Raw genomic sequence first — 24,438 nt, forward strand, 5'->3', positions numbered from 1 at the left:
ATACTATGACTTTTCTCGACATACTATACTATGACTTTTTTCGACATACTATACTATGAATTTTTAAGATACTTTCCTATGATTTTTTTCGACATACTATACTATGACTTTTTTCGACAAACTATACTGACTTGTTTCGACATAATATACTATGACTTTTTTCGACAAACTATACTATGACTTTTTTCGACATACTATACTATGACTTTTTAAGACATACTTTCCTATGATTTTTTTCGACATACTATACTATGACTTTTTTCGACATCCTATACTATGATTTTTTTTTCGACAAACTATACTATGACTTTTTCGACATACTATACTGACTTTTTTCGACATACTATACTATGACATTTTTCGACAAACTATACTTTGACTTTCTATGACATTTTCCAACATAATATGACTTGTTTCGACATACTATACTATGACTTTCTATGACATTTTTCCAACATAATATGACTATTTATGACATTGTTCGACATACTATACTATGACTTTTCTATGACTTTTTTCGACATACATTAATGGCTTTTTTTGACATACTACATTATGACTTTTTCTGACATACAATACTATGACTATTTGTAAATTTTTATTCAATTTGTATGTCAACAGTCTTAAAAAGTCATAGTATAGTATGTTGAAAAACATCATAAATAGTCATAGTATTGTATGTAGAATAAAGTCATGAAAAAGTCATAGTGTAGTATGTCGATAAATTTCATAAAAGGTCATATAGTATGTTGAAAAACATCATAAATAGTCATAGTATTGTATGTTGTATCGTCATTAAAAAGTCATAGTAAAGTATGTCGAAACACATCATAGTCATAATACTGTACTTTGAATATCATAGCATAGTATGACATATGTATAGTATCTTGAAAAAATCAGAGTATAGTATGATGAAAAATGTCATAGTATAGTATGTCAAAAGGTCATAGTAAAGTATGTCAAAACAAATTTAGAATACAACACAGAACGGGAGATTGTTGCATATTTCACATTTGGTAAAATATTGAAGTGGTTAAAATTAATTAATCTTGGGTGCCCACCTTGGTGATTATTGTTACACCATCAGTCCTCTGTTAAAAATGTAGTAATATAATATTTAAATAAGTCTATGTGAAAACAGCATGTATTATTAATTATTCCATTATTTACTGGACTCAATCAAACCAAAAAAACAATCCCTCAATCATCACTTATGAGTTTGTGGTGGTGTATGTATCCATAGAGAGAGTACTCTCAGCCTACATCGTCTCTTATTTTCTTATTTTGCTGTGCTTGAGATGTTTCTGAAAAGAACATTTTATGTCTCTGATTCACTGCTTTTCTCTCACTAACGCCTCTCCCTCTCTTTGTTCACTCTGTAGCTCGCTCGGTCATTGCTGCGTCCGTCTGTTGAAGATAAGATAAAAGATGAGATAATCCTTATACCACGGCATTCATGAGGAATACCCAACATGAGGTGACATGCGTTTCCAAACAGCAACCAACAAATGTAGCATATTATACCATAAATTCATTTATTATATTGTTACAAAGTCTTTCCTACACATATTATTTGAGTCTGAACAAGAGTAAACTACAACTGGTTGATGGAAGCATACAACCACAAGTTAGTAAGTATATTTTACTGAAAATACTTCTGTACTTTCACTGAAGTACATTTTTTGAATGTAGGTCTTTTACTTTTAAAGTGTAATAGTATATACTATAAATATTATTTGTCATGGATAATAGGCTCTGTTTGCACTCAGTAAAATATTCACACCTTATGGTTCTCCTTTCATTAGCACTAGACTTCATTATTCCAAGCTACCAGATTTACATCCAGATGAATAAATTGTGATTTTCAAAATGATATATACTGTATATACATCTTATTGATGTGAAAAAAGGATGAGAGGGGCTTTTGTTAAAGAAGATGAAAAAGAGACATGAGAGACTGGGAAAGGAAATCGCACATTTTATTGGAAAGTGTCAGAGAGCACGTACCCGTCACAATAAAGTATGCAAAGTAGATCACATAATGATGTTTGAGGAATATGATTCGCTACAATGAAGCGAAGCCGATCCACTTTTTTATCCTCCCCTACAATCTGGAACGCAATAATTTAATGTATCAATCCAAAATCATATTTCCTCTGAGTTGAAATTCATATGTGGGGCAGATATAGGGCTTCCTTTCTACCTGCAGATTAAAATGACATTGATACCAGTGGGTGCGGGATTGACTTCCCTGAATAAAACAGGAGTTAAAATCCTATCTGCACGGTGCAGTGGAACACAATTAGTTATTTAACAAGCATTTGGAAAAGTGCATTAATATTCCGGTGGATAAGGCTAATGCACCGTTTTCAATGCAATGGTAAGGCATTTGAATACGCTTATTACATTTTAGGTTCATGCTACTTCAAAATCCATCCTGACTCTGTTGTTGGTAGAAACAGCAGGAAAGTGTGAAGTCCGAAGCCGACTTTAGGGTAAGTTATGCCCGTACACTGAGCTCCATCTACACCAGTTACATGAGTACATTAAATCATTTCATGGGGTTTACAGCACTGCGATAGGTTAAACGTATGAAGATCAAAAACTACAGCATGGCTGAATGTTTAGGGATATTGCACGAGTATAACAAACAGAGGATTTCTGGTTCTTTGAGTGTACTTCCGAGTCATATTCACCGATTGAAGAGAGAAATGGGCTTCGCTCAGAGCACCAGAAACATTAACGAGCCGAGTTATTGCTTCTGAATTTGGATAAGAGTGCTTCTCACAGACTTAACAGTGCCATCTACAACAAAAGGTCCAAGAGGTCACACAAGGCTACGGGTGCAAAGTGTAAACACGATAACTTCATATCCACAGGCTGTTACTCAAGCACAGAAATAACAAGTAAACCCACAAGTTCTCTTGGGGATGACACACTACAGCAACGCGGGGCTCTGAGTTGGCAACAGGCTGAAGAGGACGGGTCTGTCTTCCACAGACGCCGAGGAAATATGGGCGCAAAATATGGCTAAAAGTAGTGGCGCCTTAACCTGCAACACATAGCGAATACTAGATTATGAACACATCCCATTCACAGACGACAAAAGATTTGTGAAGAACAGAAGTGCAGTCGTTTTACCATTATTGCTATGCTCTTGACACTTTGCAGTCTGACAGATAGACAGAATACAGCAATACTTAAAAAAATTAAATCCTACTGTCCTATTGAACAAGGCAGCATTACAGTCTCATTTGAAATATTGAAAACAAAATACGGAAATATGGAGGCTGGCTGTGAGTTGAAAGCATCAAAGGTAAAGGCAAAGACTCGACTCTTAATGGGTGAAAAACTTCAGAAAAGAACATTTTTTAAGACAACTGAATGAGCCAGTAGCCTGCATGCTGCGCAGGTTATCTGGCAGGCCTGGATATCATATGTTTTGTTGCATGATAAGAAATATTTCAAGTCTGACTAAAAGGATAAAAACATTTCACAGAACCACGCTATCTCTGCCAATCTCCACCCTCACAGGTAGATTCACTGTAAGACACTTAAATCCATGAAATAGCAACAACCTGCAGCACAGGTCACTTAAATCAGGCCACGACATAATATATACATACCTTCTTTACATCATATTCTACAAACTCTCCTGGCCTTACAGCTGTTCACTCACATCTAGTCAAGTAACATTTGCAAACTGAGATTATCTACATGCAAGGGCAACACTCAGCAGTGACTAAACAACAGTGATGTGTACAGCAGCCTGTGACCGTAGAGTCAAATATATACTTCTTTACTTTAAAAACAGAAAAAAGGACAGGGAACAAAATAATCAGCCCAGCCATGTCACAGTTCACAATGCATGCTAAATAAGTGAGAAGGGTCAGATACAGGAGATCAGCTCTGTGGCCTCGCACCAACTCGGACATTAAAATGTCAGAACAATATCAGTCATTTAACACTGGGAAATGTTTTACAAGAGGAGTTCATCCAGGGAATCCTCAAAAGTTACATTTTTTCACAACCTCCAGCAGCTGGAAATATACACAACTCAGCCAAAATGTTTCAACACTTCAGACATCCCAGCATGTGCGAGGCCACAGATTACAGTGTTTATGTGTACATCTCCTGCTCGTGTGCTCGCGCTAGCGGCGTCACTTCTCCTGCAGCAGGGCGGGGATGTTGATGTTCCAGCCGATGGCCTGCCGGTCGAAGCCGCAGGTGAACAGGTTGCACGACTGGTTCTCCTCATTCCACGCCGTGCAGCACACCATTCGCCTGTGACCCTGCACACACGAGTTTACACATGTTACCGTTTTAATTATTCTAATTCATCGATCACGCATGCAGCTCCCTGGCCACTTTGATCCCTTCCTCACCATTCGGTTGCTGCGTGGAAGTCGGGCCAGCCTCACTCCGCTCATGTCAAACAGTCGGACCTGACGATTGTCGTGCGGCAGAGCGATGATCCTCTGGTTGGCGGAGACGCTTATCCTGAAAGGTCAGATGGAGTGTTAGTACTCCTCGATAAACTCTCCTGTACACATGCAGTCTGGACTGTTATTCTACAGTTTGTCACTTTTTAAATGATTTGGCAATAGAAGTTTATATTTCAGCGCTATATTCACAGAAATAACTCAAGCCCAAATTAACTCTTGTCTGCACAAAACCTGGCTCTCATCCAGTCGCATCTCCTTCTTTCACCTACCGGTTCACAGCTGAGTCAGTGCGGATGGTTGCTATAGGCGACCTCATGTTCTTCAAATCCCACACCTTGACAGTGCGGTCGTCACTCCCTGAAACCACATTGTCCCCCACCGTGAACACTGCCGACGTCACCGTGCTGCAGAAGACAAACACATGGAGGCCCACTGTTACACAAGGAACGCAATACAATCTGTTGCAAAAGTCCTTTCTGGAGTGAAACCCGCTGTAACTACTCATACACCTGGAAGATAAGACAGATCCACACATGCGTCACAGTCATAACTAAAGACACAACATGGAGTGTTGGCACCGCTGGAACCTAGAGAGGATGTATCAGGTACAGCATCAGAGAGTTAACGCAGCGCGGCTCCTGATTTAACGTGCGATTGTGCTGTTTAAACATTACAAGGTATCGCCTTCCCACCGGAGGATAGAAATGTAGACAGGATCACACTTTGCGTTTCACAAAAGGTGCGGCTTTCAGAATAACTCGATAGACCAAATAATGACTTGAAAGTTCACGTTCACCTTTTTTTTCATCAGATGAGTTCGAGCACACATTTATTGGATGTTATTTAACTCTATTCGTTACATAAAAGTGGATTTAGTTACAACCATTTATCCATTACTATTGGCAAACGATATAAAATGTATTCATTGCTTATTTGTGTTTATTGGGTATAATTTCTGACATACACTCCAGTGTTTTGAAATGGGGGGATCAAATATGATACGATACTTAGAAAATATTGGAATTTAAAACAAATTTCTTGCAACTCTACACCACCAAAAAGTTTGGATGAAGTGAAGAAACAGCCACCTGCACTAGTGTTGATCAGTTAGACTGAGGCTGCATCATGAACGGCTTATAGGCAGAAGGTTTCTGAGCGACAGAGAGCTTGCACGTCGCTATAGAAAGTTAAAAAATCTACTTTTTTTTAAGTGTAATGCTGCCTCACTTTAGCCTTCATACCAGGAGACAGCTGTTAGGACAAAATGATAAATGATACCAAACACACAACATTGTATATTGGGCACAATGGAAGCAGAAGCGTTCTCTGTATGCATACATCATCACCCTCTTCCAATGTCTTTTATCCAGCCAGCCGTGATGCACTGCTCCACATGATAGCACTACGGTCAGGCCTGGCCATTCATTTAATAGACTTTTAATATTTCCAATCTATTACTGTATGTCAGCCGCTCCTATGAGGGTTTTTTTTCTTTTCTCCCTCTTGTGCCCTTTCAATCGCGGAGGGATTTTTTTTTAAAAAGCTCTGATTCGTTTAGATTAGCGTTGAGCAGTGTCCCATACCACATACGCATTGCCCACACTTCCACATTGAGTTTTCCCTTTGTAAAACTGGCTTCCCTCTTAATTCAAATTGACATGGCATTAAGAGCTAATTAGGGGGCTAAACTTTGCCCTATTAGAGGGGCCGGGGCTCGAGGGAGCTGCTGTATCGTTACAGGCTCCTTCTGACAGTACAGGGAACAGCCCACCTGGGAATACAAGAGGTAGAGAGAGCACCGGAGAGGGAAGCTAAGATAGGAGGTGTGCTCGGTGGGAGGTGTGTGGGGAGTGTAATCAGACAAGGTAATTGATTAGAAGCTTGATTAAGGTTAAAGTGTTTTTAGAATGGGTGGTGAGGAGGGAGGGAAGTGTTCAGTGTTGCTTAATGGCAACGCTGCAGTGTGTCTGACAGCCAAGGTCAAGACTCCCTGCGATCAGAGACTTCCAGAGTTGGGAAGGAAGAGAAAGACATACAGAGGGAATCATGGGTGCTCTCTACAGTCAGAGAATGAATGAATCCCTGACCATGAAGCCCAAAGATCCCTTAGGTCAGAGTTTTTTTTTTCTTATTACAACTGCACCGTGATTTCAACATTTCAAGAAAATCCCAAGGGATGAGTGAAGTCTAGAGGAGACTTCATACCTCCTTTTGTGGTTCTCCATTTTCCTCCTCAAACCTTCTCAACTAGCAGCTGACACTGAGCTTACCTTAGAATGTAAATGTTACATTACACTTGTAGCTTCAGAGCCTACAATGAAATGAAAATCTCGTTTCAGTGACGATACAGATTTTGTGCAACTAATGGCTTAAAATGACCCCATTCATCTTCACTGAAATGATCGCTCTCACAGTAATTTTTACACTATTTGTCAGGAAAACCCTCACGTTTACTGACAACATGCATCTGTATGCATTTCAGGCTGGTTTCAGACAGTTTAATTATTATAGTGATGATGTCTGATTTGTTTTGAGGATTTGTATTGAGACACCATAGTGCACATACATTAAATAATAGAATAATCAATAGAATAATAACAATATGAACCAGGATCTTATTGATGGGACATCTGAGATGTGTAGCTGTATATTTCAGTGTACTACTCTTTTTTTTTTCGAAATAAAAGCGTTTTTTTCCCCAGACCCTAAAAGAGGTTGTTCACTGTCGGTTGTGGATTTTGTTGTTGTTGTTATTTTTCTCCTTGTTGAGACCTTTAAACGTCGATGTTCTTTCCTTTTATAATTTGAGGAAACAAGGCCGTCACCTCAAAGGCGGCGACTCTTTAGAGTCTGCTGAAGACATTGCTGTCAGTTCTAGTTTTTTACATTCCTCTAACTGTAAGCTACTTCTTGGGAAAGCTACACATGCACATGAATGACAGGAGTTTTAATGGATGCCATTTATATTTGGCTCTAGGGGATGCATGACATTTAGGGCAACCGTATGTAAATAGACAATCAAGGAACTGCCTTCTGTAGGACATATGCAGTTCTCTACTGCACTGCAGAGAATTTGAAGGATTTCGGAATATTGACTAATAATTTGTGGTAAACAACCAACAACGATGCAAAACCAAGAGATTTGTAATTTCTTCCCCTATCAACCATTCATTTACACGGCTTTGATCCTTATCCTCTTTGCAGATGAGCAGTTTTAATGATTGATGAATTCATGAACATCTCAAGGAATGTTACAATATGCACATTTGTAAGTGGATTTGTAAGCCAACGGCCTAAAAGGTAAAATGTAAATGAAACAATTCAGGTACAGGCGACGTAGACATTTTACAGCACTCTGTTATTCTGCTGTGCTGCAGCAAAACCGACTGGTAAGTGCTGGTGTATTCCTCAAGGGATGGGATGTCAAATCTGCATACACACACGCACACACACACGCGCACACACACACACACACACGCACACACACACACACACACGCACACACGCACACACACACACACACACACACACACACACACACACACACACACACACACACACACACACACACACACACACACACACACACACACACACACACACACACACACACACACACACACACACAAATCTGCATTTCTATCAACCACAATCAAATGTCTCCGAAAGCCGTCGGTGGCAGGAGAGACAGACGTGACGTGGCACTCCGTTTGTAGAGCAAGTCCGCTGTCACTTCTCGTTTGCTCTCAGCTGTTTAGTTAGCTCATGTGCAGTTGTCATTACTCTGCAATTACGGCGGGGTGGTGGGAGAGAGGCTGTGTGCTGCACTTTTAGCTGCCGCGGCTCACTGTCAGGACGCGTTAGCTGTAATTGCCGGTGAAGACTGTGGAAACAAGAGGCTGTCTTCCCTCCAGCTCTCAGCCTCTGCTGCCTATTAAACCGTTCACACTCTTCTCTCCTCTGCTGTTTCCAAACAGGGATTTGGAGATTGTGTCGTCTATGCCCCGTCATTGTGCCATATTAGAGATTATGGAAAATAATAGTAAAAAGAGAAATGGCAGGGAGACAACAAGTGGCTGGGATGAGTAAACTGCTGGTATTACATTACACTGGGTTCTTTTTAAGGTGTCACCTTGGACAAAAATGTGGACATTTCTAAAAATGTTCAGAGTTTTATTGCACAAACGATCAATCAATAACTTGGAAAAAAAAATCAGTAGATTACCTTATAATGAAAATATTCATTAATTTCAGCCCTGTCACACACGCTGTGTCTAGATATTCATACACATGCCCAATGCCCATCTGCACACCTGCTAATAAAAAATGACACTGATCTATAAATGAGCTGTTCTGCAAACAGTTTTTTTTATTATCTGATTTTAGGATAGACAGCAGTCTAAGTTTGCTGCTTTAAATGCACCAGGGAAAGTAAGAAAGCTTTTACTTTGAAGACCATCGATGGCCAATCAGGAAGGGAAGAATGGAGGGAAGGAAAGGAGGAGGGCTGTCGTTAACTGCCAAACACTGGTGCTTAATCTCATTATACCAATTGTCTACGGGAGAGAATTAGAGTGGGATCTGCAGGAATTATACAGGTTGGGGTCGTACATAATGAGCTCTACGTAATCCCCCCACTTGCAATCAAAGGTTGCCAGAGAACCAGCCAGCCAGCACACACATGTAGACATGCATATAAACACACAGAGACACACACTTACACACACTCCTTATGCCTTTTAAGAGCGCTGCCATTGAAAGGCACAGACAAGTCTAACAGTCATAGTTTTGAAATGAGCGTCTGCAATTGAGTGTTAACAGCGAGCGAAGTGCCAAATTACACAGAGTGGAGGATTAACGCAGAAACGGACAGATAAATGAACAGGAGAGAGAGAGAGAGAGAGAGAGAGAGAGAGAGAGAGAGAGAGAGAGAGAGAGAGAGAGAGGAAGGGCGGGGAGAAAGAGAAGCAAGAGAAATTGAAGTGAGCAGAAGTGCTCAGTAATGAATGAGAGGCGAGTGGAGGATTTGGCTTAGAGCAATAGGGTCTGTAAATTAATGTGACACAGTAAAAGGAATTAAAGTACTGGAGGGATTCACAGGCCAGAGAGATCTTACAGCACCACCATGTGGGCAAAACAAACTCTGCAGAAACTGTCAACATGTTTACGTATTGGTTAAAGACGTCTGTGGGACAGACTTACTCAGTGTGTCCCTGGAAGACGTTGACAGAGTGGATGGACGGGTCTCTGAAGTCCCACAGTCTGAAGGTGGTGTCTCTGGATGAAGTGACCACCAGCCGCTGGGTGGGGTGGGTGCAGCAGTGGGTCAGCTCCTGGTCGTGTCCTGCACACACACACACACAAAAATGAGTAAACACGCTGAACTCCTTGGGTTTGTCCATCGTTAAATGAGATGAGTGGTTGCTACTGTAAGAGAGCAGCAAGAGCACCGTCGGAGTTCCACTTCATTTTGTCTTCACAATAAACAGCATGGGTCGCGTCAGCGGATTTCCTTTTAAGTGTGGAAAATAATGATGTTTGAAGTGCCAGAAGAGGCACAATCTGGCCATTTCTATAAGTGACTCCTGCAGCACAGTCCGCTTGGACTGGATTTCATTGGGAAGGCATTGGTTTCTTCCTGGTTAGTCAGGGAATGAAAAAAACAACAGCCATATTTGGTCGCAACTGCTCCATAAAATGAGCAGGCAGCCCCCCTCTTCACTGAATGCTACCAAAAGAGGTAAATATGGGCCATTTGGACTCATGACACAATCATTTAGCAGCATAATGAACATAAACATAATGCTGTTGGCATCTGTTTAATAAAAAGAAAAAGAAAATGAGGTTTCATGTCTTTTAAGGAAGTTCAACGATTTTGCTTTGTGTTAATTTAGGAGTGACCTGTAATTTAGGATTGCTGGAAAATATAAAGTACTGGATTATATCTAATTGATATATAAAAACTATATTAAAACACACACACTTTGATATAATATGTGGGTCAGTTAACATACCGGTGAGTGCATGAACCAGTTCAGACGTCTCCACCTCATACAGGTTGGCAGCGCGATCCCAGGAAGCGGTCACCACTTGTCGGCCTCCCACCAGCCAATCAGCTGCGATCACTACACCCTGGTGGCTCTTCAGGGTTGCTGTGGCGACACGGACAGTGGGGACCTCGCAAGGGCCCTCGCCATCCACCTCACCTTCTTCTCTGTCTGACGAGTCCTGGTCGTCGTCACACGGAGCCTGTGGGTGGACAAAAAGACTTGTTCAGTCAATGCATATGTGCAATGCAATAACCGCCTTATATTCACTCAAAAAATACAGCAAAACTCCACGACATTCCAGGACGTCGCAGCAGAAACTCAGGGAAGAGAAGAGCACGGCGCTACTCACACTGACATCTGGTGGTGGCTGGGGGGCAGGAAGCTGCACCATGTAGCGCCAGATGTGAGCCGTCTGGTCCCCAGAGGCTGTGGAAACATAAGCACACATCAGCAAAAACGCAGCACATTTGCCTCCACAGAAACTTAAGTGCTGGATGCTACAGCAGCAGGGGGGATGCCGTCACAGAGTCGTGAAGGGAATTAACATGCTGATACAAGACATCCAGCTAATTCAACAAAAAGAAACCACAACACGCATTTAAATACAGACCTGTGAGGGCCATCTGCTCTGTGGGGTGGAACTTGATGGAGTTGACTGTGGGCGAGAGGACAATGATGAAACATGTTACATGACATATTCCTATTAGACAAGTCAAGAGGGGACAGACACGCTGTTCTATCTAAATGTAACCTACAGTAAAACTTGTAGACACATCACATGAATGACTTGCAACATAAACTGCATCATTACATCCAGTTAAGATCCATTTTTGCTTGATTTTAACACATTCCTATTAATAAATAGTAACACATTTTAACCTAAACAGAGTATGGATGTCTTATTGTACATTGAAACAACTGCATGATTGAGGATGAGTCCAGTTATTTAAGTTTCTGATGAATTACCTGATCCTGCATGGCCAGCATACCTCAGCAGACATTTGCCGGTCTCGATGCTCCACAGAAGAGCGGAGTGATCTGTGAAGTGACAGCAGTGGAACGATGAAGACATTGACACTTTTATAGTAATCAGCTTATGATTTAATAATGTAACGTAGTGTATTTACATAGTGGGATAGCACCAACAACACTAGTGGTGTGCACATCATCTTACCTACGCACTCATTTTTCTAATTGCATCAGGGTATCACAATTAATGTGACAGTTTTGACTATTTTTCGGTGTACCTGCAGATGCGGTGCCCAGGACTACTGGCTGAGTCCGGGTGATGCTGAGGTCCCAGATCCCGTCCCGGTGGCCCACGTACTCCTTGAGCAGCTGGCACAAGGCCCGAGAGCCTGCGGTGGCTTTAAAGCTGGACACAATCTGAACAGGGAGGGAGGACAGGTGGGCGTGATGGGGAAAAGAGAACAGGACAGAGGGATGAGCATTCCTCCAGGTGCTGAAACCAAGGTAAATCAATGTAATCGTTGCTTCGAGTAGAGGCCAAATTAAATTAAAGTAACTAAAGGTGCACGGCAACAAAGTTTTCAGAACTCATGGGAATGCTGATTACTTTGACTGACTGATATAAATACCAGTGTATGTTAGACTTAACCTCCAAGCATACATGCCTTACTGCAGGGCCTATTACAGAAACAAATGTCTGTTGATATATGATAAAGTTATTGAAAGCTGGCTAAATAACCTTACCATAACCCAAGAAAGCATAATAGCAGTTTTTATTTTCTACACGCATCACACATCTTATTGTTAAACAGATTAACAGTTAAGACACAGTGGGTGAGTTTAGTAGGTCGACCGGCTTTCTGTGGGCTTAACTCTGTAACTTTCTGCCGTCTCACAGCTAACCTGCTTCAGAGGATCAGACCAACCGCTGCCGACAGCCTGACCGCTCTCTGCAAATAAGTCATAATGACATAAACGATTAAGTGATAAACCTGATGGACAGCTTTATAGTTCTGTAGAATCATTTTGCTTTCCATGGTGGTTTAGTTAGAGATAGAAAAACCTTTTTTTTTTAACAGAGATGGTTTACCACAGACTTATGAAAGGCGATTATAGCTGTAAATTAATTCTGCACAGTTAATTGGCTTAGTTCGTTATGAATTCAGTATTTCAGCATAATCAGCCATTTGTTTCTTTTCCTCAGCCACTACGTTTAATATTTTATATTAATATGAATTTTATTATCCTGAGTTTTTCTATAACCTCCTAATAAATTTAAATTTATTTGTGTCATTATGTTTATATTTCACCTCACTGTCAGGAAACCTCAAAGAAAACTAGCTTGCAAGTGCTTCTTTCATATCAGAAGATGTTTCTGCAACTAAAAAGAGTTTATAGTTTAACTGGAGTGAATGCACCACATGTCTAGAAAATATCTAGTGGTCTGGTTACACACGACCTTTAGTCACCACAGGCTTCCAGAGGAACACATTGAAGGATTAATGCAGTTTCAGTTGTCACAGAGGGGTCGTGATCTGCACTGTACATGCTGCCACAAGCAGACGGCTGACCACAGCAATAAGCTGACATCATTGGTAGTCATTAGACGCAGCAGCGAAGCATCTGGTTCCTTTATGAGAGACTGTGTTAATGTATGGTCTCATTATCTCCGGTGTGTTTACATTCACATTACAGTTAAAAAACCATCGGATTGGTCGTCACTGAAACAAAATGAGCGATGAGCAACGAGAAGAATAGCCCATTCCAGTCAAGGTGAACACGGTCGTAAACCGAGGATATAGTTAGTGCAGAGCATTAGTTTCAAGTAAGAAACATTAGTTTTTGGTCATGTTCCTTCACCAGCTGACATGTTAGCTGTATATTATATAGCAGCTAGTTCTGTTAATCTGAGACGTCCTCCCTTGATCCTGTGTGTCCTCTTTTCTAACTTTCAAATCAGCTGCATTCACATTGTTTCTTTGCTTTAAGAAAGGCAATGCACAGGGCAAGTTTTAGGTAAAGTGGAAAAGAAAAAAAAGAAAATGTATGTACGATGGCCATATACTTAAAAATGTTCAATATGATACTTATTTTATTTTAGGGGCACCGTTGAAAATGCCCCTAAAATGAAAGATTTAGGGGCATACTTCTAAAAAAATTACATGAATACAGTCAGCATAAGACACAGAGGGAAACCAAAGTAGAAGATATGAAAGAATTTAAAAACATAAGATGTACTATGACTTTTTTCCCTGAGAGTTATATAAATAATCATCAATACCACTAGTTCATGGAGTTTATATGCTGGACTATTGTCTGTGAATAGTTGCCAGGCAACCAGAGACTCCAAGTTACTGGCTCTGGTCAAGAAATATGCTGGCACACTCCAATGTTTATATTCAACAATGGAGATAAAAGCGTCTTAATTGGTGAGCTTTAGTAACATTGTTCACGTAAAGACGTGACTCCAACACTTGGCATTAAAACAGAATAAGTGTATTCCACAAAACGCTCAAATTTTCCTTCAAGAGCCGTTTGAATAAAACATTTTTACTGAGCGTAGCTCAGTTTAACGCTCGTCAAGCCTTGGCCATTCTGATAAACTTGCATTATGGCATTTCATATAATCTAATGGCATTATCGTTTTGTTGATGGAAAGGGACTCGCAAGGTCACAAAGTAATTAAGGTTCTACTCTATTAGTATAAGACAGGGGTGTCAAACTCCTTTAGTTCACATTTGATCTCAATCGGGCCGAACAATGAAAGCATTGCACAAAAACCTATAAACAACAAACCCTTATTGTTTTCCTTTTCTATTAAATACGTACAAGTACATTCTGAAAATGTTCAGTTAATGAATAATTAATTTACGATACAGATGATGAACAGCCTGAGACGATCTCTCGCCTACGACTAAAAGCAGTCAACAAATCTTCTCTGTTCCTAATTGTCTTTGCAAGCTCTTGCATTTTCTACCATGCTGAGTCTGATTGTGGTGCTGGATATAGATTCCTTGTTCACTGAAATGTTCTGTGAACACAACAAGCACACTGGCTTCCTGTTTAACTCTGTGAAGAAATAGATACCCCTCCATTTTCTTCCTTTATGACAAAGACATTTTCCTGCATGAGCAGCTGCCTTCATAGACAGTGTTGCGTCACACAGCCTGTACATAACCACGTGGTATCAATCATAGCGTATCTAACACCGGGCCTGCTACTACTTTCAGGAAGAATAGAAATGTATTTTATTGAAAAATAGGAAATAATAACTTCCATACTATGCAAAGTGCTCCAGTAGGCCAGATTTGAGCGTAGAATGGCCAGTTCTGGCCCTCTGGCCTTATGTTTGACACCCCTGTTATAAGATTTTGTGCAATAAAAGAGTGTAAAACTGTCAAACTACTTTGCTGTTTTGTTTACAAATGCAGCTGTTCGCCCAATTGACTTCTGGTGCAGAGCAGAAAAGAGATGAGGAGTCAAGGTTAGACTGCGGTTAAAAAAACAGACTCAGCCGACAGCCGTCCCTCACAATTCTTAGTGACAAACAGAGCATTCAGGAAGTTACCCATGGATCTCCTCCCCACAACTCCCATGTGGCCACACTGAAGTTGCGAGGTCCACCTATTTTGCCATGGAGAGTGTACAACCGCTACATCGGCAAGAGATTCAAAAAGGAATACGTCAAGGGAGATGTCATGTGAGAAACACTCGCACACACAAAATCAAGTTTCCTTCATGTTAATGCATCAGTACTTTGAAAACAAAGTCATTAACAATTTCTCGTTACATATCATGACCTCAGAGGAAGAGAAAACGATTTCCTAGCCCTAACTCAGCAACAAAGGGCCTTTGATAGTCTGTTAGCCTCACAGCTCAAGTCATTACACAGATGACAAATCTTATGAGCTCTATACAACGGGCGAAAGTGGGTGGAGGCAGGTACCTTGCTGGTGGAGGCTTTATAGGTCGTCTTCAGTTTCTGTGACAGTTGACTGGTGCTGTGGCTGGCTGTGTGAGGGGAAGACAAAGAAACTCGTTGGTTTGTTTCATGACCTCATAAAGTGTCAAAGCTTTCAGTGGCACACACCACACAAGAGGGTTGTTTCATAAAACAAGATTACCCGTTTAACCAGGCTTACTTCAGGAAACTCAGTTCTTTAAAGGAGGTTTAAATAAGTCTGACTGAAGTTACCATGGAAAGTATCCCTATTGGTCAGAATTATTGTCCTGTTCAGCTTCACATCAGTCTTAAAATCATTCTGCAACACTAAAACATTGTTTAATCCAGAATCCCTGAAGGTTCCTCTTTACTGCTGCACTATTAACATTGCTAGTATTTCATCACATTTTAACATGCTGCTATAATTATGTGCTGAACAATCAGGGGTCATATTTGTTTGCAGGCTTTCCTTCATTGTGACATGAGCCACCATGGAATAAGATTCATTTTAAAGCCACACAATCAATTTACCCTGTAAATTAGGGCTGTTCGATTTTGCCCAAAAATAAAATCCTGATTTTCTTCTCTCAAAATTCGATTTCCGATTATGATTACGATTATTTTGTGAAATGACAAAAGGCAAAGAAATTATTTCAAATATGCTGTTTTTTATTTAACATTTTGCAAATAATTTCCCATTGGAATTTGAGTGCAAACCTTGCTCTTATTAAACAAAATATCCCTCAAGGGATTAATATAAAGTACAATTAATGAACTTTTGCCATCTGGCTTTGCTCCATGTTATCTTCTTGTAGACCTCTTGTATAAAAAAACAACAACAAAAAAACAATCCCTTTGGGATTAAGAGGAAAAACCTCACTTTCACATGTATCTTAAGGTGTGTCCATTAAACAAAAATGAATGAATAAAGTGCAGAACTTTAACTTTTTGAAAAATCAATTTTACGATTTTCACGTTTTTAACATCGTCCTAACTACATAATCGCGATAACGATTTAAAATTGATTAATCAAACAGGCCTACTTTAAATGTTCCAGGATCTGTTAACTATATTGAGACCTGCAACAGATAGAGAAGGAAATACAGTACCTTTTGTTTTCAGGGCTCCCTTGGTGGGGTCTCCTCCCTCAATCGTCTGTCCATCTCCGGTCAGACGCTCGTTCAGAGAGTCGATTTCCCGGCGTACTGTAATGTTAGCACAGTGACAGAGCATCAGTAAGCAAACAGTGGCCTTGTTCTGAAACCACCTGGTAAATCAATCAACACCTGAAGATCAATACAGGAATGTATGCCCAAGGAATCTATCCACCCATCCACCCATCGTCTACCGCTTATCCTGTATTCAGGGCCAAGAAATCTAAATGCAATAAAAATAGATTTGTTCAACTCTTTTGATCAGTTAACTCACGTTCAATGTTTTCAATGTAGAGATTTTCAAACTCGCGCTCAATCTGGCCAAAGAGGTCGAGAAGGTTGCTCCGTAAGGAGAGGGGCAGCTTGGAGTCCTGGACAGACAACAAAGACAAGAACAATGCTTGAATAAACCTGATGGTAAGCTGACACGTAGCCCTGCAAAATAGGAATCACATTTCCCTCTCTCTGCAGCGCATTTTAAACGTTCCCACATTTAACACAAAATGCTGCCGACGGGAACAAATACAATTTTCCAATGACAAACAAACATGTTGTATATTATCACTGTACACAGAGAAGTTTGGGTGACTCAGAAAATACACCTTGCTAAAACAAATCGAAAGCCTCCCACATAAATCTCACGTCAAACACGGCCTGCATGTTTACCCGATTTAATCAGTTTGCTCAGCTACACGTAACTAGAGGACAGATGTACTAACTACACACAGCTGGGGTCCAACCGCTCAAACTTCAACTGACTTACCTCCATGGTGAACTCCTAGAAGCACCCAATAATCAGCTGACCACCAGACTAGCGTGCACAGAGATGTAAAAAGCTGCCATGAAAACAAAGGATTCAAAAGTCTGCATTTGACGGCTCGTCTTGAGAGTCGCTGCTTTCACTTGCCATCTGAAAGACGAGGAAACCAAATACTTGAGTGTCACACTTTCTTCTGGCACAAGTTCAAAACCAGCCGTTTGTCACAGTGACGTGAACCGCCTGACCATTCTGCCGTCTCCCCATGTCAACACGCTTATTTTAAAAAAAGGGTCAATTAGCAAACAACAGGCAGGCCCTATGAATCTAAAGCTGCTTAGTTGTGGCCCTTAAACCTGCAGCGTAATCATGACAGCATTAAAAGTTTTGAGGAAAATTCTTTCTGCGTTATATATGGGTTTATGAAGCTGCCTGTGTGTGTGGAGCGTGTGCTCTGGGGGGTAGACTAGACATGTCTTGGCAATAGACAAAAGGACCTGGTGAAAAGACTAATCAGACCTGGACAAGCTGCCCATATTAAAACTTGATGAGACAAGGGGATAGTGCAAGCTGAGCTCTCGTTCTAGTCTGATCATTCAAAAGACACTGCCAAGCACAGAAAGTAAACACTAAAGAAAACCAGCCGAGCAATACCAACAAAATAAAGCATTGCATTATTTCAGACTGAACACTTTGATCCAAATTCTGGATCATGAAAGAGGCACGGACAATGTTTCATCTTTCAATCCACCAGCTTGAACTCCCGTGACAGAAATGCGTGATGATACAATTTAACACTTGACAGTCGCTCACAGCCTTTGCTCTGCCTATCTGAGGCAGGACTCGGTCACTCCATACAGCCAACTCCCACAAGTTAACAACCAGGATGTTCTTCTTGATTAAACAAACAGATATTATCATCTCAGTCCTGAAGACGCTTGATAGTTTGCCACAACTGGTTTGCATCAGGAAATGTCTGCTCACGTTAAGGCTGACAGACCTGCCTCTCTGGAATAAAGTAATGTAACTGTAATTTAAATAACCCGGTTAGAGATAGTTAATCACTGACTTGATGGCACCGGTGGACTTAAATAGTCACAGTGGATCTCTTTGTTTTCACAGAAAGAAATCAGTAACCAACATGCACACACCAGGCAGTGCGTAAAAGTCCAGAGAATGTCAAATCTTGACGCCACTTTGAGGAAAGCAAGTTCATTCTAAAGGTGGAATCCTGTAGCTGCCTAAACAACACTCACATTTCCCCCTGAGGTAGAAACCACATTTCACAAAAACATAACCTTGTATGTTGCAACACAAGGTTCAAAATTAAAGCAATGCTGCTCAACTGGCCCGATCTGTGCTCTCATGGCAAAAAAAAAAAAAAAAAACATGCTAGACACCGACAACATAACATCAAAACGCTTACTGATAAGTGACTTTTGACTTTGTTTTTTTTTTTTCCCTACAAAATATGTTATTACATGTCTTATTAGCTGTATGTTTGGCAAAATGCTCATGTGCAGCTGTGAGAGTGTGCTTGTGCGTGAGAGCGGGAGAGCATGGAGGTGTGTGCGTAACTCTCACCTGTCCCTCCAGCATGTCTCCTCTCTGGATGCCTGGCGGCCTCTCCTCTGTGCTGTTGGTGCGCCTTATGGACAAACTGTGAGCCTTACGCTTCTGCTTAGGGTGACGGGCGGCCGACGCAGAGCCACTGCTGCTGCCACCCTCCACAGGCATCCCTCCTACCGCTTGGGTGGCCCTGCCCCCTGCTCACCTCTCAACTGAGACGCAGGTAAACAACAGGCCAGGCTCGCTAGTCGGCTGGTGGGTGGACCAGGTAGTTCCGTTATCTCCACCTTTCTGCAGGTAAAAGGGAAGTGAAGTTCAGGTTCACAGCCATTGCTGGAACTGCTCAACGTGAAGGCTGGTCTTTCCCCGCGTTAGTCCAAACTACTGCAAATAGATATATTGAGATTGATGGTGCTCTAAAACTAAATAAGTCCAAACTCCATTCAAAAACCAGTAATAGATGCTGCTTTGTTTATGAGAAAAGGTACACGTTGTACCTGACTAAGCACTTTCTTTGTTTTAAACAACATTTATCTTTACATGGGGCTTCGTTATATTAAATATCTTTGGTAACAGGAAGAATAACATTTAGAATTGTAGGTCATCTGAATATAATATTGGCAGCCCACGAAGCCCAACAGACTTGAGTTTTTCTTCCATAATTAACTTGAATTTGTGACATATGACTTAAATTCAGCGTCACGTGCCTCACATGCTAAGAGGACGACACGTTTTTGGGACTGTGCAGGTTCGTGCTGTCGTCATGATGCCGTAGCGCCATATCTTACGTCATAGGACAATGCATTACATAATGTAGCTAGCGTTATACATTTAAAAGCTATAAGAGAGTAAACTTCTTGGCCAAAACCCACCCATAGCAAATGACCAACGTAAATGATGCTTTCAACCATGACTCGAGTCGCCTTTGCGTCATGGCTTGTGGACTTTTAGCCAAATGATTTTGACGTATACGAAACAAGAAAGACACTCACCGCCGTCACTGCCTGTCACACTGTATTCATTAGCTAGCGCGCAGGATTACAAAGAAATTAAACTAAACACATAGCTGATAGTGGAAGTGATGGCTGCCTCTATCACCTCCGTTGCGGTACCTAACGTCTGTACATCACACATCGGTTAAACCTAGCATAGTTTTGCTATTAGCCTTCCTAACTCCATATTGTAATTCTCAATAGGTTGTCGACGTATGCGTTTTGACAGTGGACGGTAATGACACGTTACATGTTTGACAGGTATCAGATTTTCTTTATCCAAATTTTGACACATCACGTATTTCATTAGTGCGCCGACTTCCGCAACACGTGGTTAATGTTTGCCCTCCCTAAGCCAATGGGACGTCGCACCGAATACGGCATCCAATGAAAAGCCGTGACCTCAGAGGCAGGGAGTCAAGCTAGCTGGTTCGACCACAGTATATTCTGCTGTAAAACATCGCCGTAAAGAAGCGCAGAATACGTTAAAAGACGAGGTTTATCTACCTGAAACAAGGAAATTGGTTATGTAAGTACTTCAAGGTTTTATCGGTCTCTCCTAAGGTTGCATACGTAGCAGAGAATGCATACTTAAGTCCGGTTGCCAGAGGCCTGGTTGGTGCGGATTGTGCTGTGCAGTGGTCTGATGGCGTGTTGACTATCAGTGTTGGCATGAAAACACGAAGTGAAATTACTGGAACGGGACAATACGAGCCTGTTATTTCCCACAGTATGCTTTCATGTTAATGCATCAGTTATAGTTCATTATAATGCTGTAATATACAGTAGTATAACACTTACAGGGGCATTTTTTTTTTACCTTTGGTACATGAATCAAAACAAATAATCTAGGGCTTCAACAATGAGTAAATTAATTTATCACTTAAGTGTGTGGATTAATGTATCAATTAATCGACAAAACACTCAATTGACAACGAGTTTGATAATTGATTGGCTATCAAAATGTACCACATGGTATGTCCAGCTTCTGAAATGTGACATTTTTTGGTGGAACAGAACAAGCAGTGGCTCTTTAATTTAAACAATGAGTGATTCATAAGTAATGGAAATCATATTTAGTACAGCCATTTCTATTACTACTAAACTGGTTATAGCATTCGGTCTGTGTATACATCTTTTTTCATAAAATCAAATTTCATGGCCGCTCGGGTTGATCATGTTTACCATCGGGGGCAGCCTGCCTTCCGATCCCGACTGGGTGAACTCCTCTCCAGTTTTTACCAACGCCCACACCTCCAGACCTTGTGATTGGTTTTCTGTTTTGGTCAGGCGATGGTGCGGGGCGTGTGGGCGGTGCTCCGGATGGTGTCCTGCGAGGGAGCCGCTGCGTTGAAATCAAACGTACTTCGCGCTGCACCACCACGTCACAGACCCCTCTGCAGAACTATATCGAGGTAAGCCGGGGCCGTGAAGGCTCCCGAACCCGCTTTAAGTCCTGGTTTGGGTTTATAGAAAGCAAAGCCACGGATTAGCCTGTTGACGCTAAGCGGAGACGCGGTGTTTGTCTGTGCTGCCGGTGGTCGAGCTCTACTGAAGCCTGCTGTCTCTTCCGGATACATTGGCATCATTTCGCGAGGAAAGAACGTCAACGCCAGATTCTAGTATTGTAGTATTCAAAGTATTGTGCGTCACGTGGCTTTGCACGTCCAAAGTAGCAACTCAAATCCTGAGTCTATTCTCTTCAATTCGGCATACATCGGCAACTGCAAAGTTATTTAACGTGCACATTTTGTAAACTTTCAGGTCAAGTCATACCATAAAGGCTGTGGCATCAGCTGTAATGCAAATCAGTAATGCAAAATAATCCTTATTGTTGTATTTTATATTTTTGCATTATATTTAACTTTTTGTCAGACAAAACCAAATGAAATATAAGTGTGACATTTATTTGAGTATTTTAGTTTGTATAATGTACTTCTTATTTGAGTGTGACAGCTCATATTTGAACTTGGAAAAAACTCAAGGTCCACTTACTAGCTTTTTCCAGAGTCTTCCTCAGCAGGTAGACTTTGATCTGAATCACCTCCAAGTTTGAAAGCTCAAGAAAAAGCTTGCAGCAGTGGCTTTTTTTTGGGGGGGGGGGGGGGGTCAAATACTACCTACTGTGCTCAGAATGTCATATTAATTGATGATATTATTTTGATGGGAATACACACTAAATGATCAACTGCCACCTGCCTGTTCCTCCTGTGTGCAGTGAGGTGAGACACCTACAGGCTGCAGTCAGAATGCCCGAGATAACCACAGATCACCTGGACGAGAAGCAGGTGCAGCTGCTGTCCGAGATGTGCATCCTCATCGACGACAACGACCGCAAGGTTGGAGCGGACACCAAGAAGAACTGCCACCTCAACGCAAACATTGACAAAGGTACCTATCCGTCATGTTAAACTGCACACGTCTGACTTGCTTCATTCGCATATCTTTTTATTTCATGTTTTTTTTGTTGTTGTTGTTTTTTTGTTTTGCCAGGTTTATTACACAGAGCTTTCAGCGTGTTCATTTTCAACAGTGAAGAGAAGCTGCTCTTACAACAGAGGTCTGACGCCAAAATCACTTTTCCAGGTTGGTGACAAATCCTTAAAAAACAGAATTGAACCCATAAACACTAATGGTAGAAGTTGGCGATGTGTTTAACCACCCCGATGTCTGCGTGTGCACAGGCTGTTTCACAAACACATGCTGCAGTCACCCTTTACACACAGACAGTGAGCTGGAGGAGGCGGAAGCAATAGGAGTGAGGAGAGCTGCTCAGAGGAGACTTGAAGCTGAACTGGGCATCCCCATGGAACAGGTATACTGTGTGTGTGTGTCTGTGTGAGACAGTCCTGTCTCCTGCATCTAATGGAAGAAGAATGTTTGAATCGTTCCTTGCATCTAAGCTCCTCTGCCTACCCGTTGCTCCTCCTCAGGTGACACCAGATGAGATGACGTACCTGACACGGATCCACTACAAGGCCCAGTCAGACGGGGTGTGGGGAGAACATGAGATCGACTACATCCTCTTCATGCAGAAGGTGGTGCTTTGAGTGTCAATTGGTGTCAAGTGCAATTGTATGTCCTATCCCAGTGACCAGTAATGACATCACCCTGCTTTTTTGGTACAAGCGAATAAACGTAAAATGATTTTGCTTCACGTCATACAATAACCATCTATTTGCGTTATGTCTGTCAGCCTTTCATTAATGACAATAACATCTTTCAATGTCTCTCCAAAGAACGTGGAGCTGAGTCCAGACCCCAACGAGATTAAAAGCCACTGCTATGTGAGCAAGGAGGAGCTGAAGGAGATGATGGAGAAGGCCAAGTGCAAAGAACTGGAGATCACCCCCTGGTTCAGCCTCATCGCAGAGACCTTCCTCTTCCAGTGGTGGGACAACCTGCACAACCTCAAGCAGTTCGTGGACCACAAAAATATCCACCGCATGTAACCATAACCAGGGTCCGGCTCCACCTTCCGTCATTTCAAACCTGTGGTTGTAGTAGTACTTGCTTGGTATACAAGTATGGCTAGCTGAGCTGCTAAAAACCCCAGACGCCCTGCAGAATAAGTATCGCTGGCTACTTTAGAACAATAGTAGGACGTGTAAGTGTAGGAATGTTTCTCTAAATGCAGAGGCGATTTATTTCGTAGTGGGTTTGTAACTCTGAGGTGCATTCATCTACACAGGTTAATGCGAGTAGCGATGGTGACTCTTAGTACATAGAACACATACATAGTAAGCTGCACACTGGGTTTCTAAGAGTATAGCCTATTTTTATATAAAAATGTAAAGTGCCTGATTACAGGTCATTAGGTTGAGATGAAAAGTGTCCCAAAGAACTGATGTGATGTCACAACAACTACCGTCACGTCTGTTTATTGTCGACAATGGTTATCAGTGAACAAGCTGCGTCTTTGCACTCTTTGAAATAAAGTGTTTGATTGTGGTCGTTGGAAGAAGATGTTTCTGTATTTTGTATTGTAGGGCCAGATAATGATGGCAAAATAACATTGATATCAATGTGACAATAATATGAAACATTTACACACAAGAAATTAGTATAAGTAAAGTGGATACAATGGTTAACATGTATTTTTGATGTTCAGCTGCAGCCTTTTAAGACTAGAAAAAGATAAATGTTTAAACATGTTATCATATAGTATCGCAAATATCTACATCTTTCATTGTGATGTCAACATCCTCCTTTATTAATGATTTGGTCAAACACTACACTGCAGTTCTACCAATGACCACAAAGATGCAAAGTCAATGCCTTGTCATTTCTGTAAGTACATGCACGGTTGGAGAATGACTATAAAATACAATGGGCTGTACAATCGATGACAAGGCATTTAATAAATGTTAAATTCAACTTTGTATTGAATAAGAGTTTTTTATTGGCAACATTGATGCACTGTAGGTTAACACTTTACACTAATAATAAAAAACAAAACATCCATTTCAATAAGCAATACTGTAGCGACAATGACATGTTATTATACTGTATATATAATATATACTGTATTTCCTTGGTAGGGATGGGACGATGTGGTA

At 41.2% G+C, this 24,438-nt stretch overlaps 2 protein-coding genes across 5 annotated transcripts; one reads left to right on the top strand and one right to left on the bottom strand.

The window, feature by feature from the left end:
* Window positions 1-1,956: 1,956 nt before the first annotated feature.
* Window positions 1,957-20,549, bottom strand: LOC311028936 (WD repeat-containing protein 37-like). 4 transcript variants are annotated; one of them, XM_084033748.1, is made up of 14 exons: window positions 20,471-20,549; window positions 18,903-19,178; window positions 16,836-16,932; window positions 16,517-16,612; window positions 15,411-15,475; window positions 11,743-11,881; window positions 11,462-11,533; window positions 11,106-11,150; window positions 10,845-10,921; window positions 10,460-10,694; window positions 9,648-9,789; window positions 4,715-4,849; window positions 4,386-4,500; window positions 1,957-4,292 (listed from the first exon to the last, which is right to left on the bottom strand). In XM_084033748.1, the coding sequence occupies exons 2-14, from the start codon at window positions 19,053-19,055 to the stop codon at window positions 4,161-4,163; spliced, it is 1,503 nt and encodes a 500-aa protein (XP_083889874.1). In that variant the 5' UTR covers window positions 19,056-19,178; window positions 20,471-20,549; the 3' UTR covers window positions 1,957-4,160. The 4 variants fall into 4 exon arrangements, with proteins under 4 accessions (XP_083889874.1, XP_083889875.1, XP_083889877.1 ...); XM_084033749.1 differs by lacking the exon at window positions 20,471-20,549 and adding an exon at window positions 20,387-20,407; XM_084033751.1 differs by lacking the exon at window positions 20,471-20,549 and adding an exon at window positions 17,325-17,471 and having other exon boundaries at window positions 18,903-19,139.
* idi1 (isopentenyl-diphosphate delta isomerase 1) lies at window positions 20,274-24,337 on the top strand. The gene is made up of 7 exons (XM_084033753.1): window positions 20,274-20,408; window positions 21,170-21,294; window positions 22,098-22,270; window positions 22,373-22,465; window positions 22,564-22,694; window positions 22,813-22,917; window positions 23,119-24,337. The coding sequence occupies exons 2-7, from the start codon at window positions 21,173-21,175 to the stop codon at window positions 23,329-23,331; spliced, it is 837 nt and encodes a 278-aa protein (XP_083889879.1). The 5' UTR covers window positions 20,274-20,408; window positions 21,170-21,172; the 3' UTR covers window positions 23,332-24,337.
* Window positions 24,338-24,438: the final 101 nt, after the last annotated feature.

The sequence above is a fragment of the Eutrigla gurnardus genome (assembly GCF_963514095.1).
Source record: "Eutrigla gurnardus genome assembly, chromosome: 18".
NCBI classification, from domain to species: Eukaryota; Metazoa; Chordata; class Actinopteri; order Perciformes; family Triglidae; genus Eutrigla; species Eutrigla gurnardus.

Excerpts from the sequence above, each read along its gene's own strand:
- idi1 (XM_084033753.1), top strand. The coding sequence starts at position 21,173 with ATGGTGCGGGGCGTGTGGGCGGTGCTCCGGATGGTGTCCTGCGAGGGA. Across the intron at positions 22,695-22,812 it reads TGGGCATCCCCATGGAACAG|GTGACACCAGATGAGATGAC; the intron begins GTATACTGTGTG and ends GCTCCTCCTCAG. Across the intron at positions 22,918-23,118 it reads ACATCCTCTTCATGCAGAAG|AACGTGGAGCTGAGTCCAGA; the intron begins GTGGTGCTTTGA and ends GTCTCTCCAAAG.
- LOC311028936 (XM_084033748.1), bottom strand. The coding sequence starts at position 19,055 with ATGCCTGTGGAGGGTGGCAGCAGCAGTGGCTCTGCGTCGGCCGCCCGT. Across the intron at positions 15,476-16,516 it reads GGGAGCCCTGAAAACAAAAG|CCAGCCACAGCACCAGTCAA; the intron begins GTACTGTATTTC and ends CCCCTCACACAG. Across the intron at positions 11,534-11,742 it reads CCTGGGCACCGCATCTGCAG|ATCACTCCGCTCTTCTGTGG; the intron begins GTACACCGAAAA and ends GTCACTTCACAG.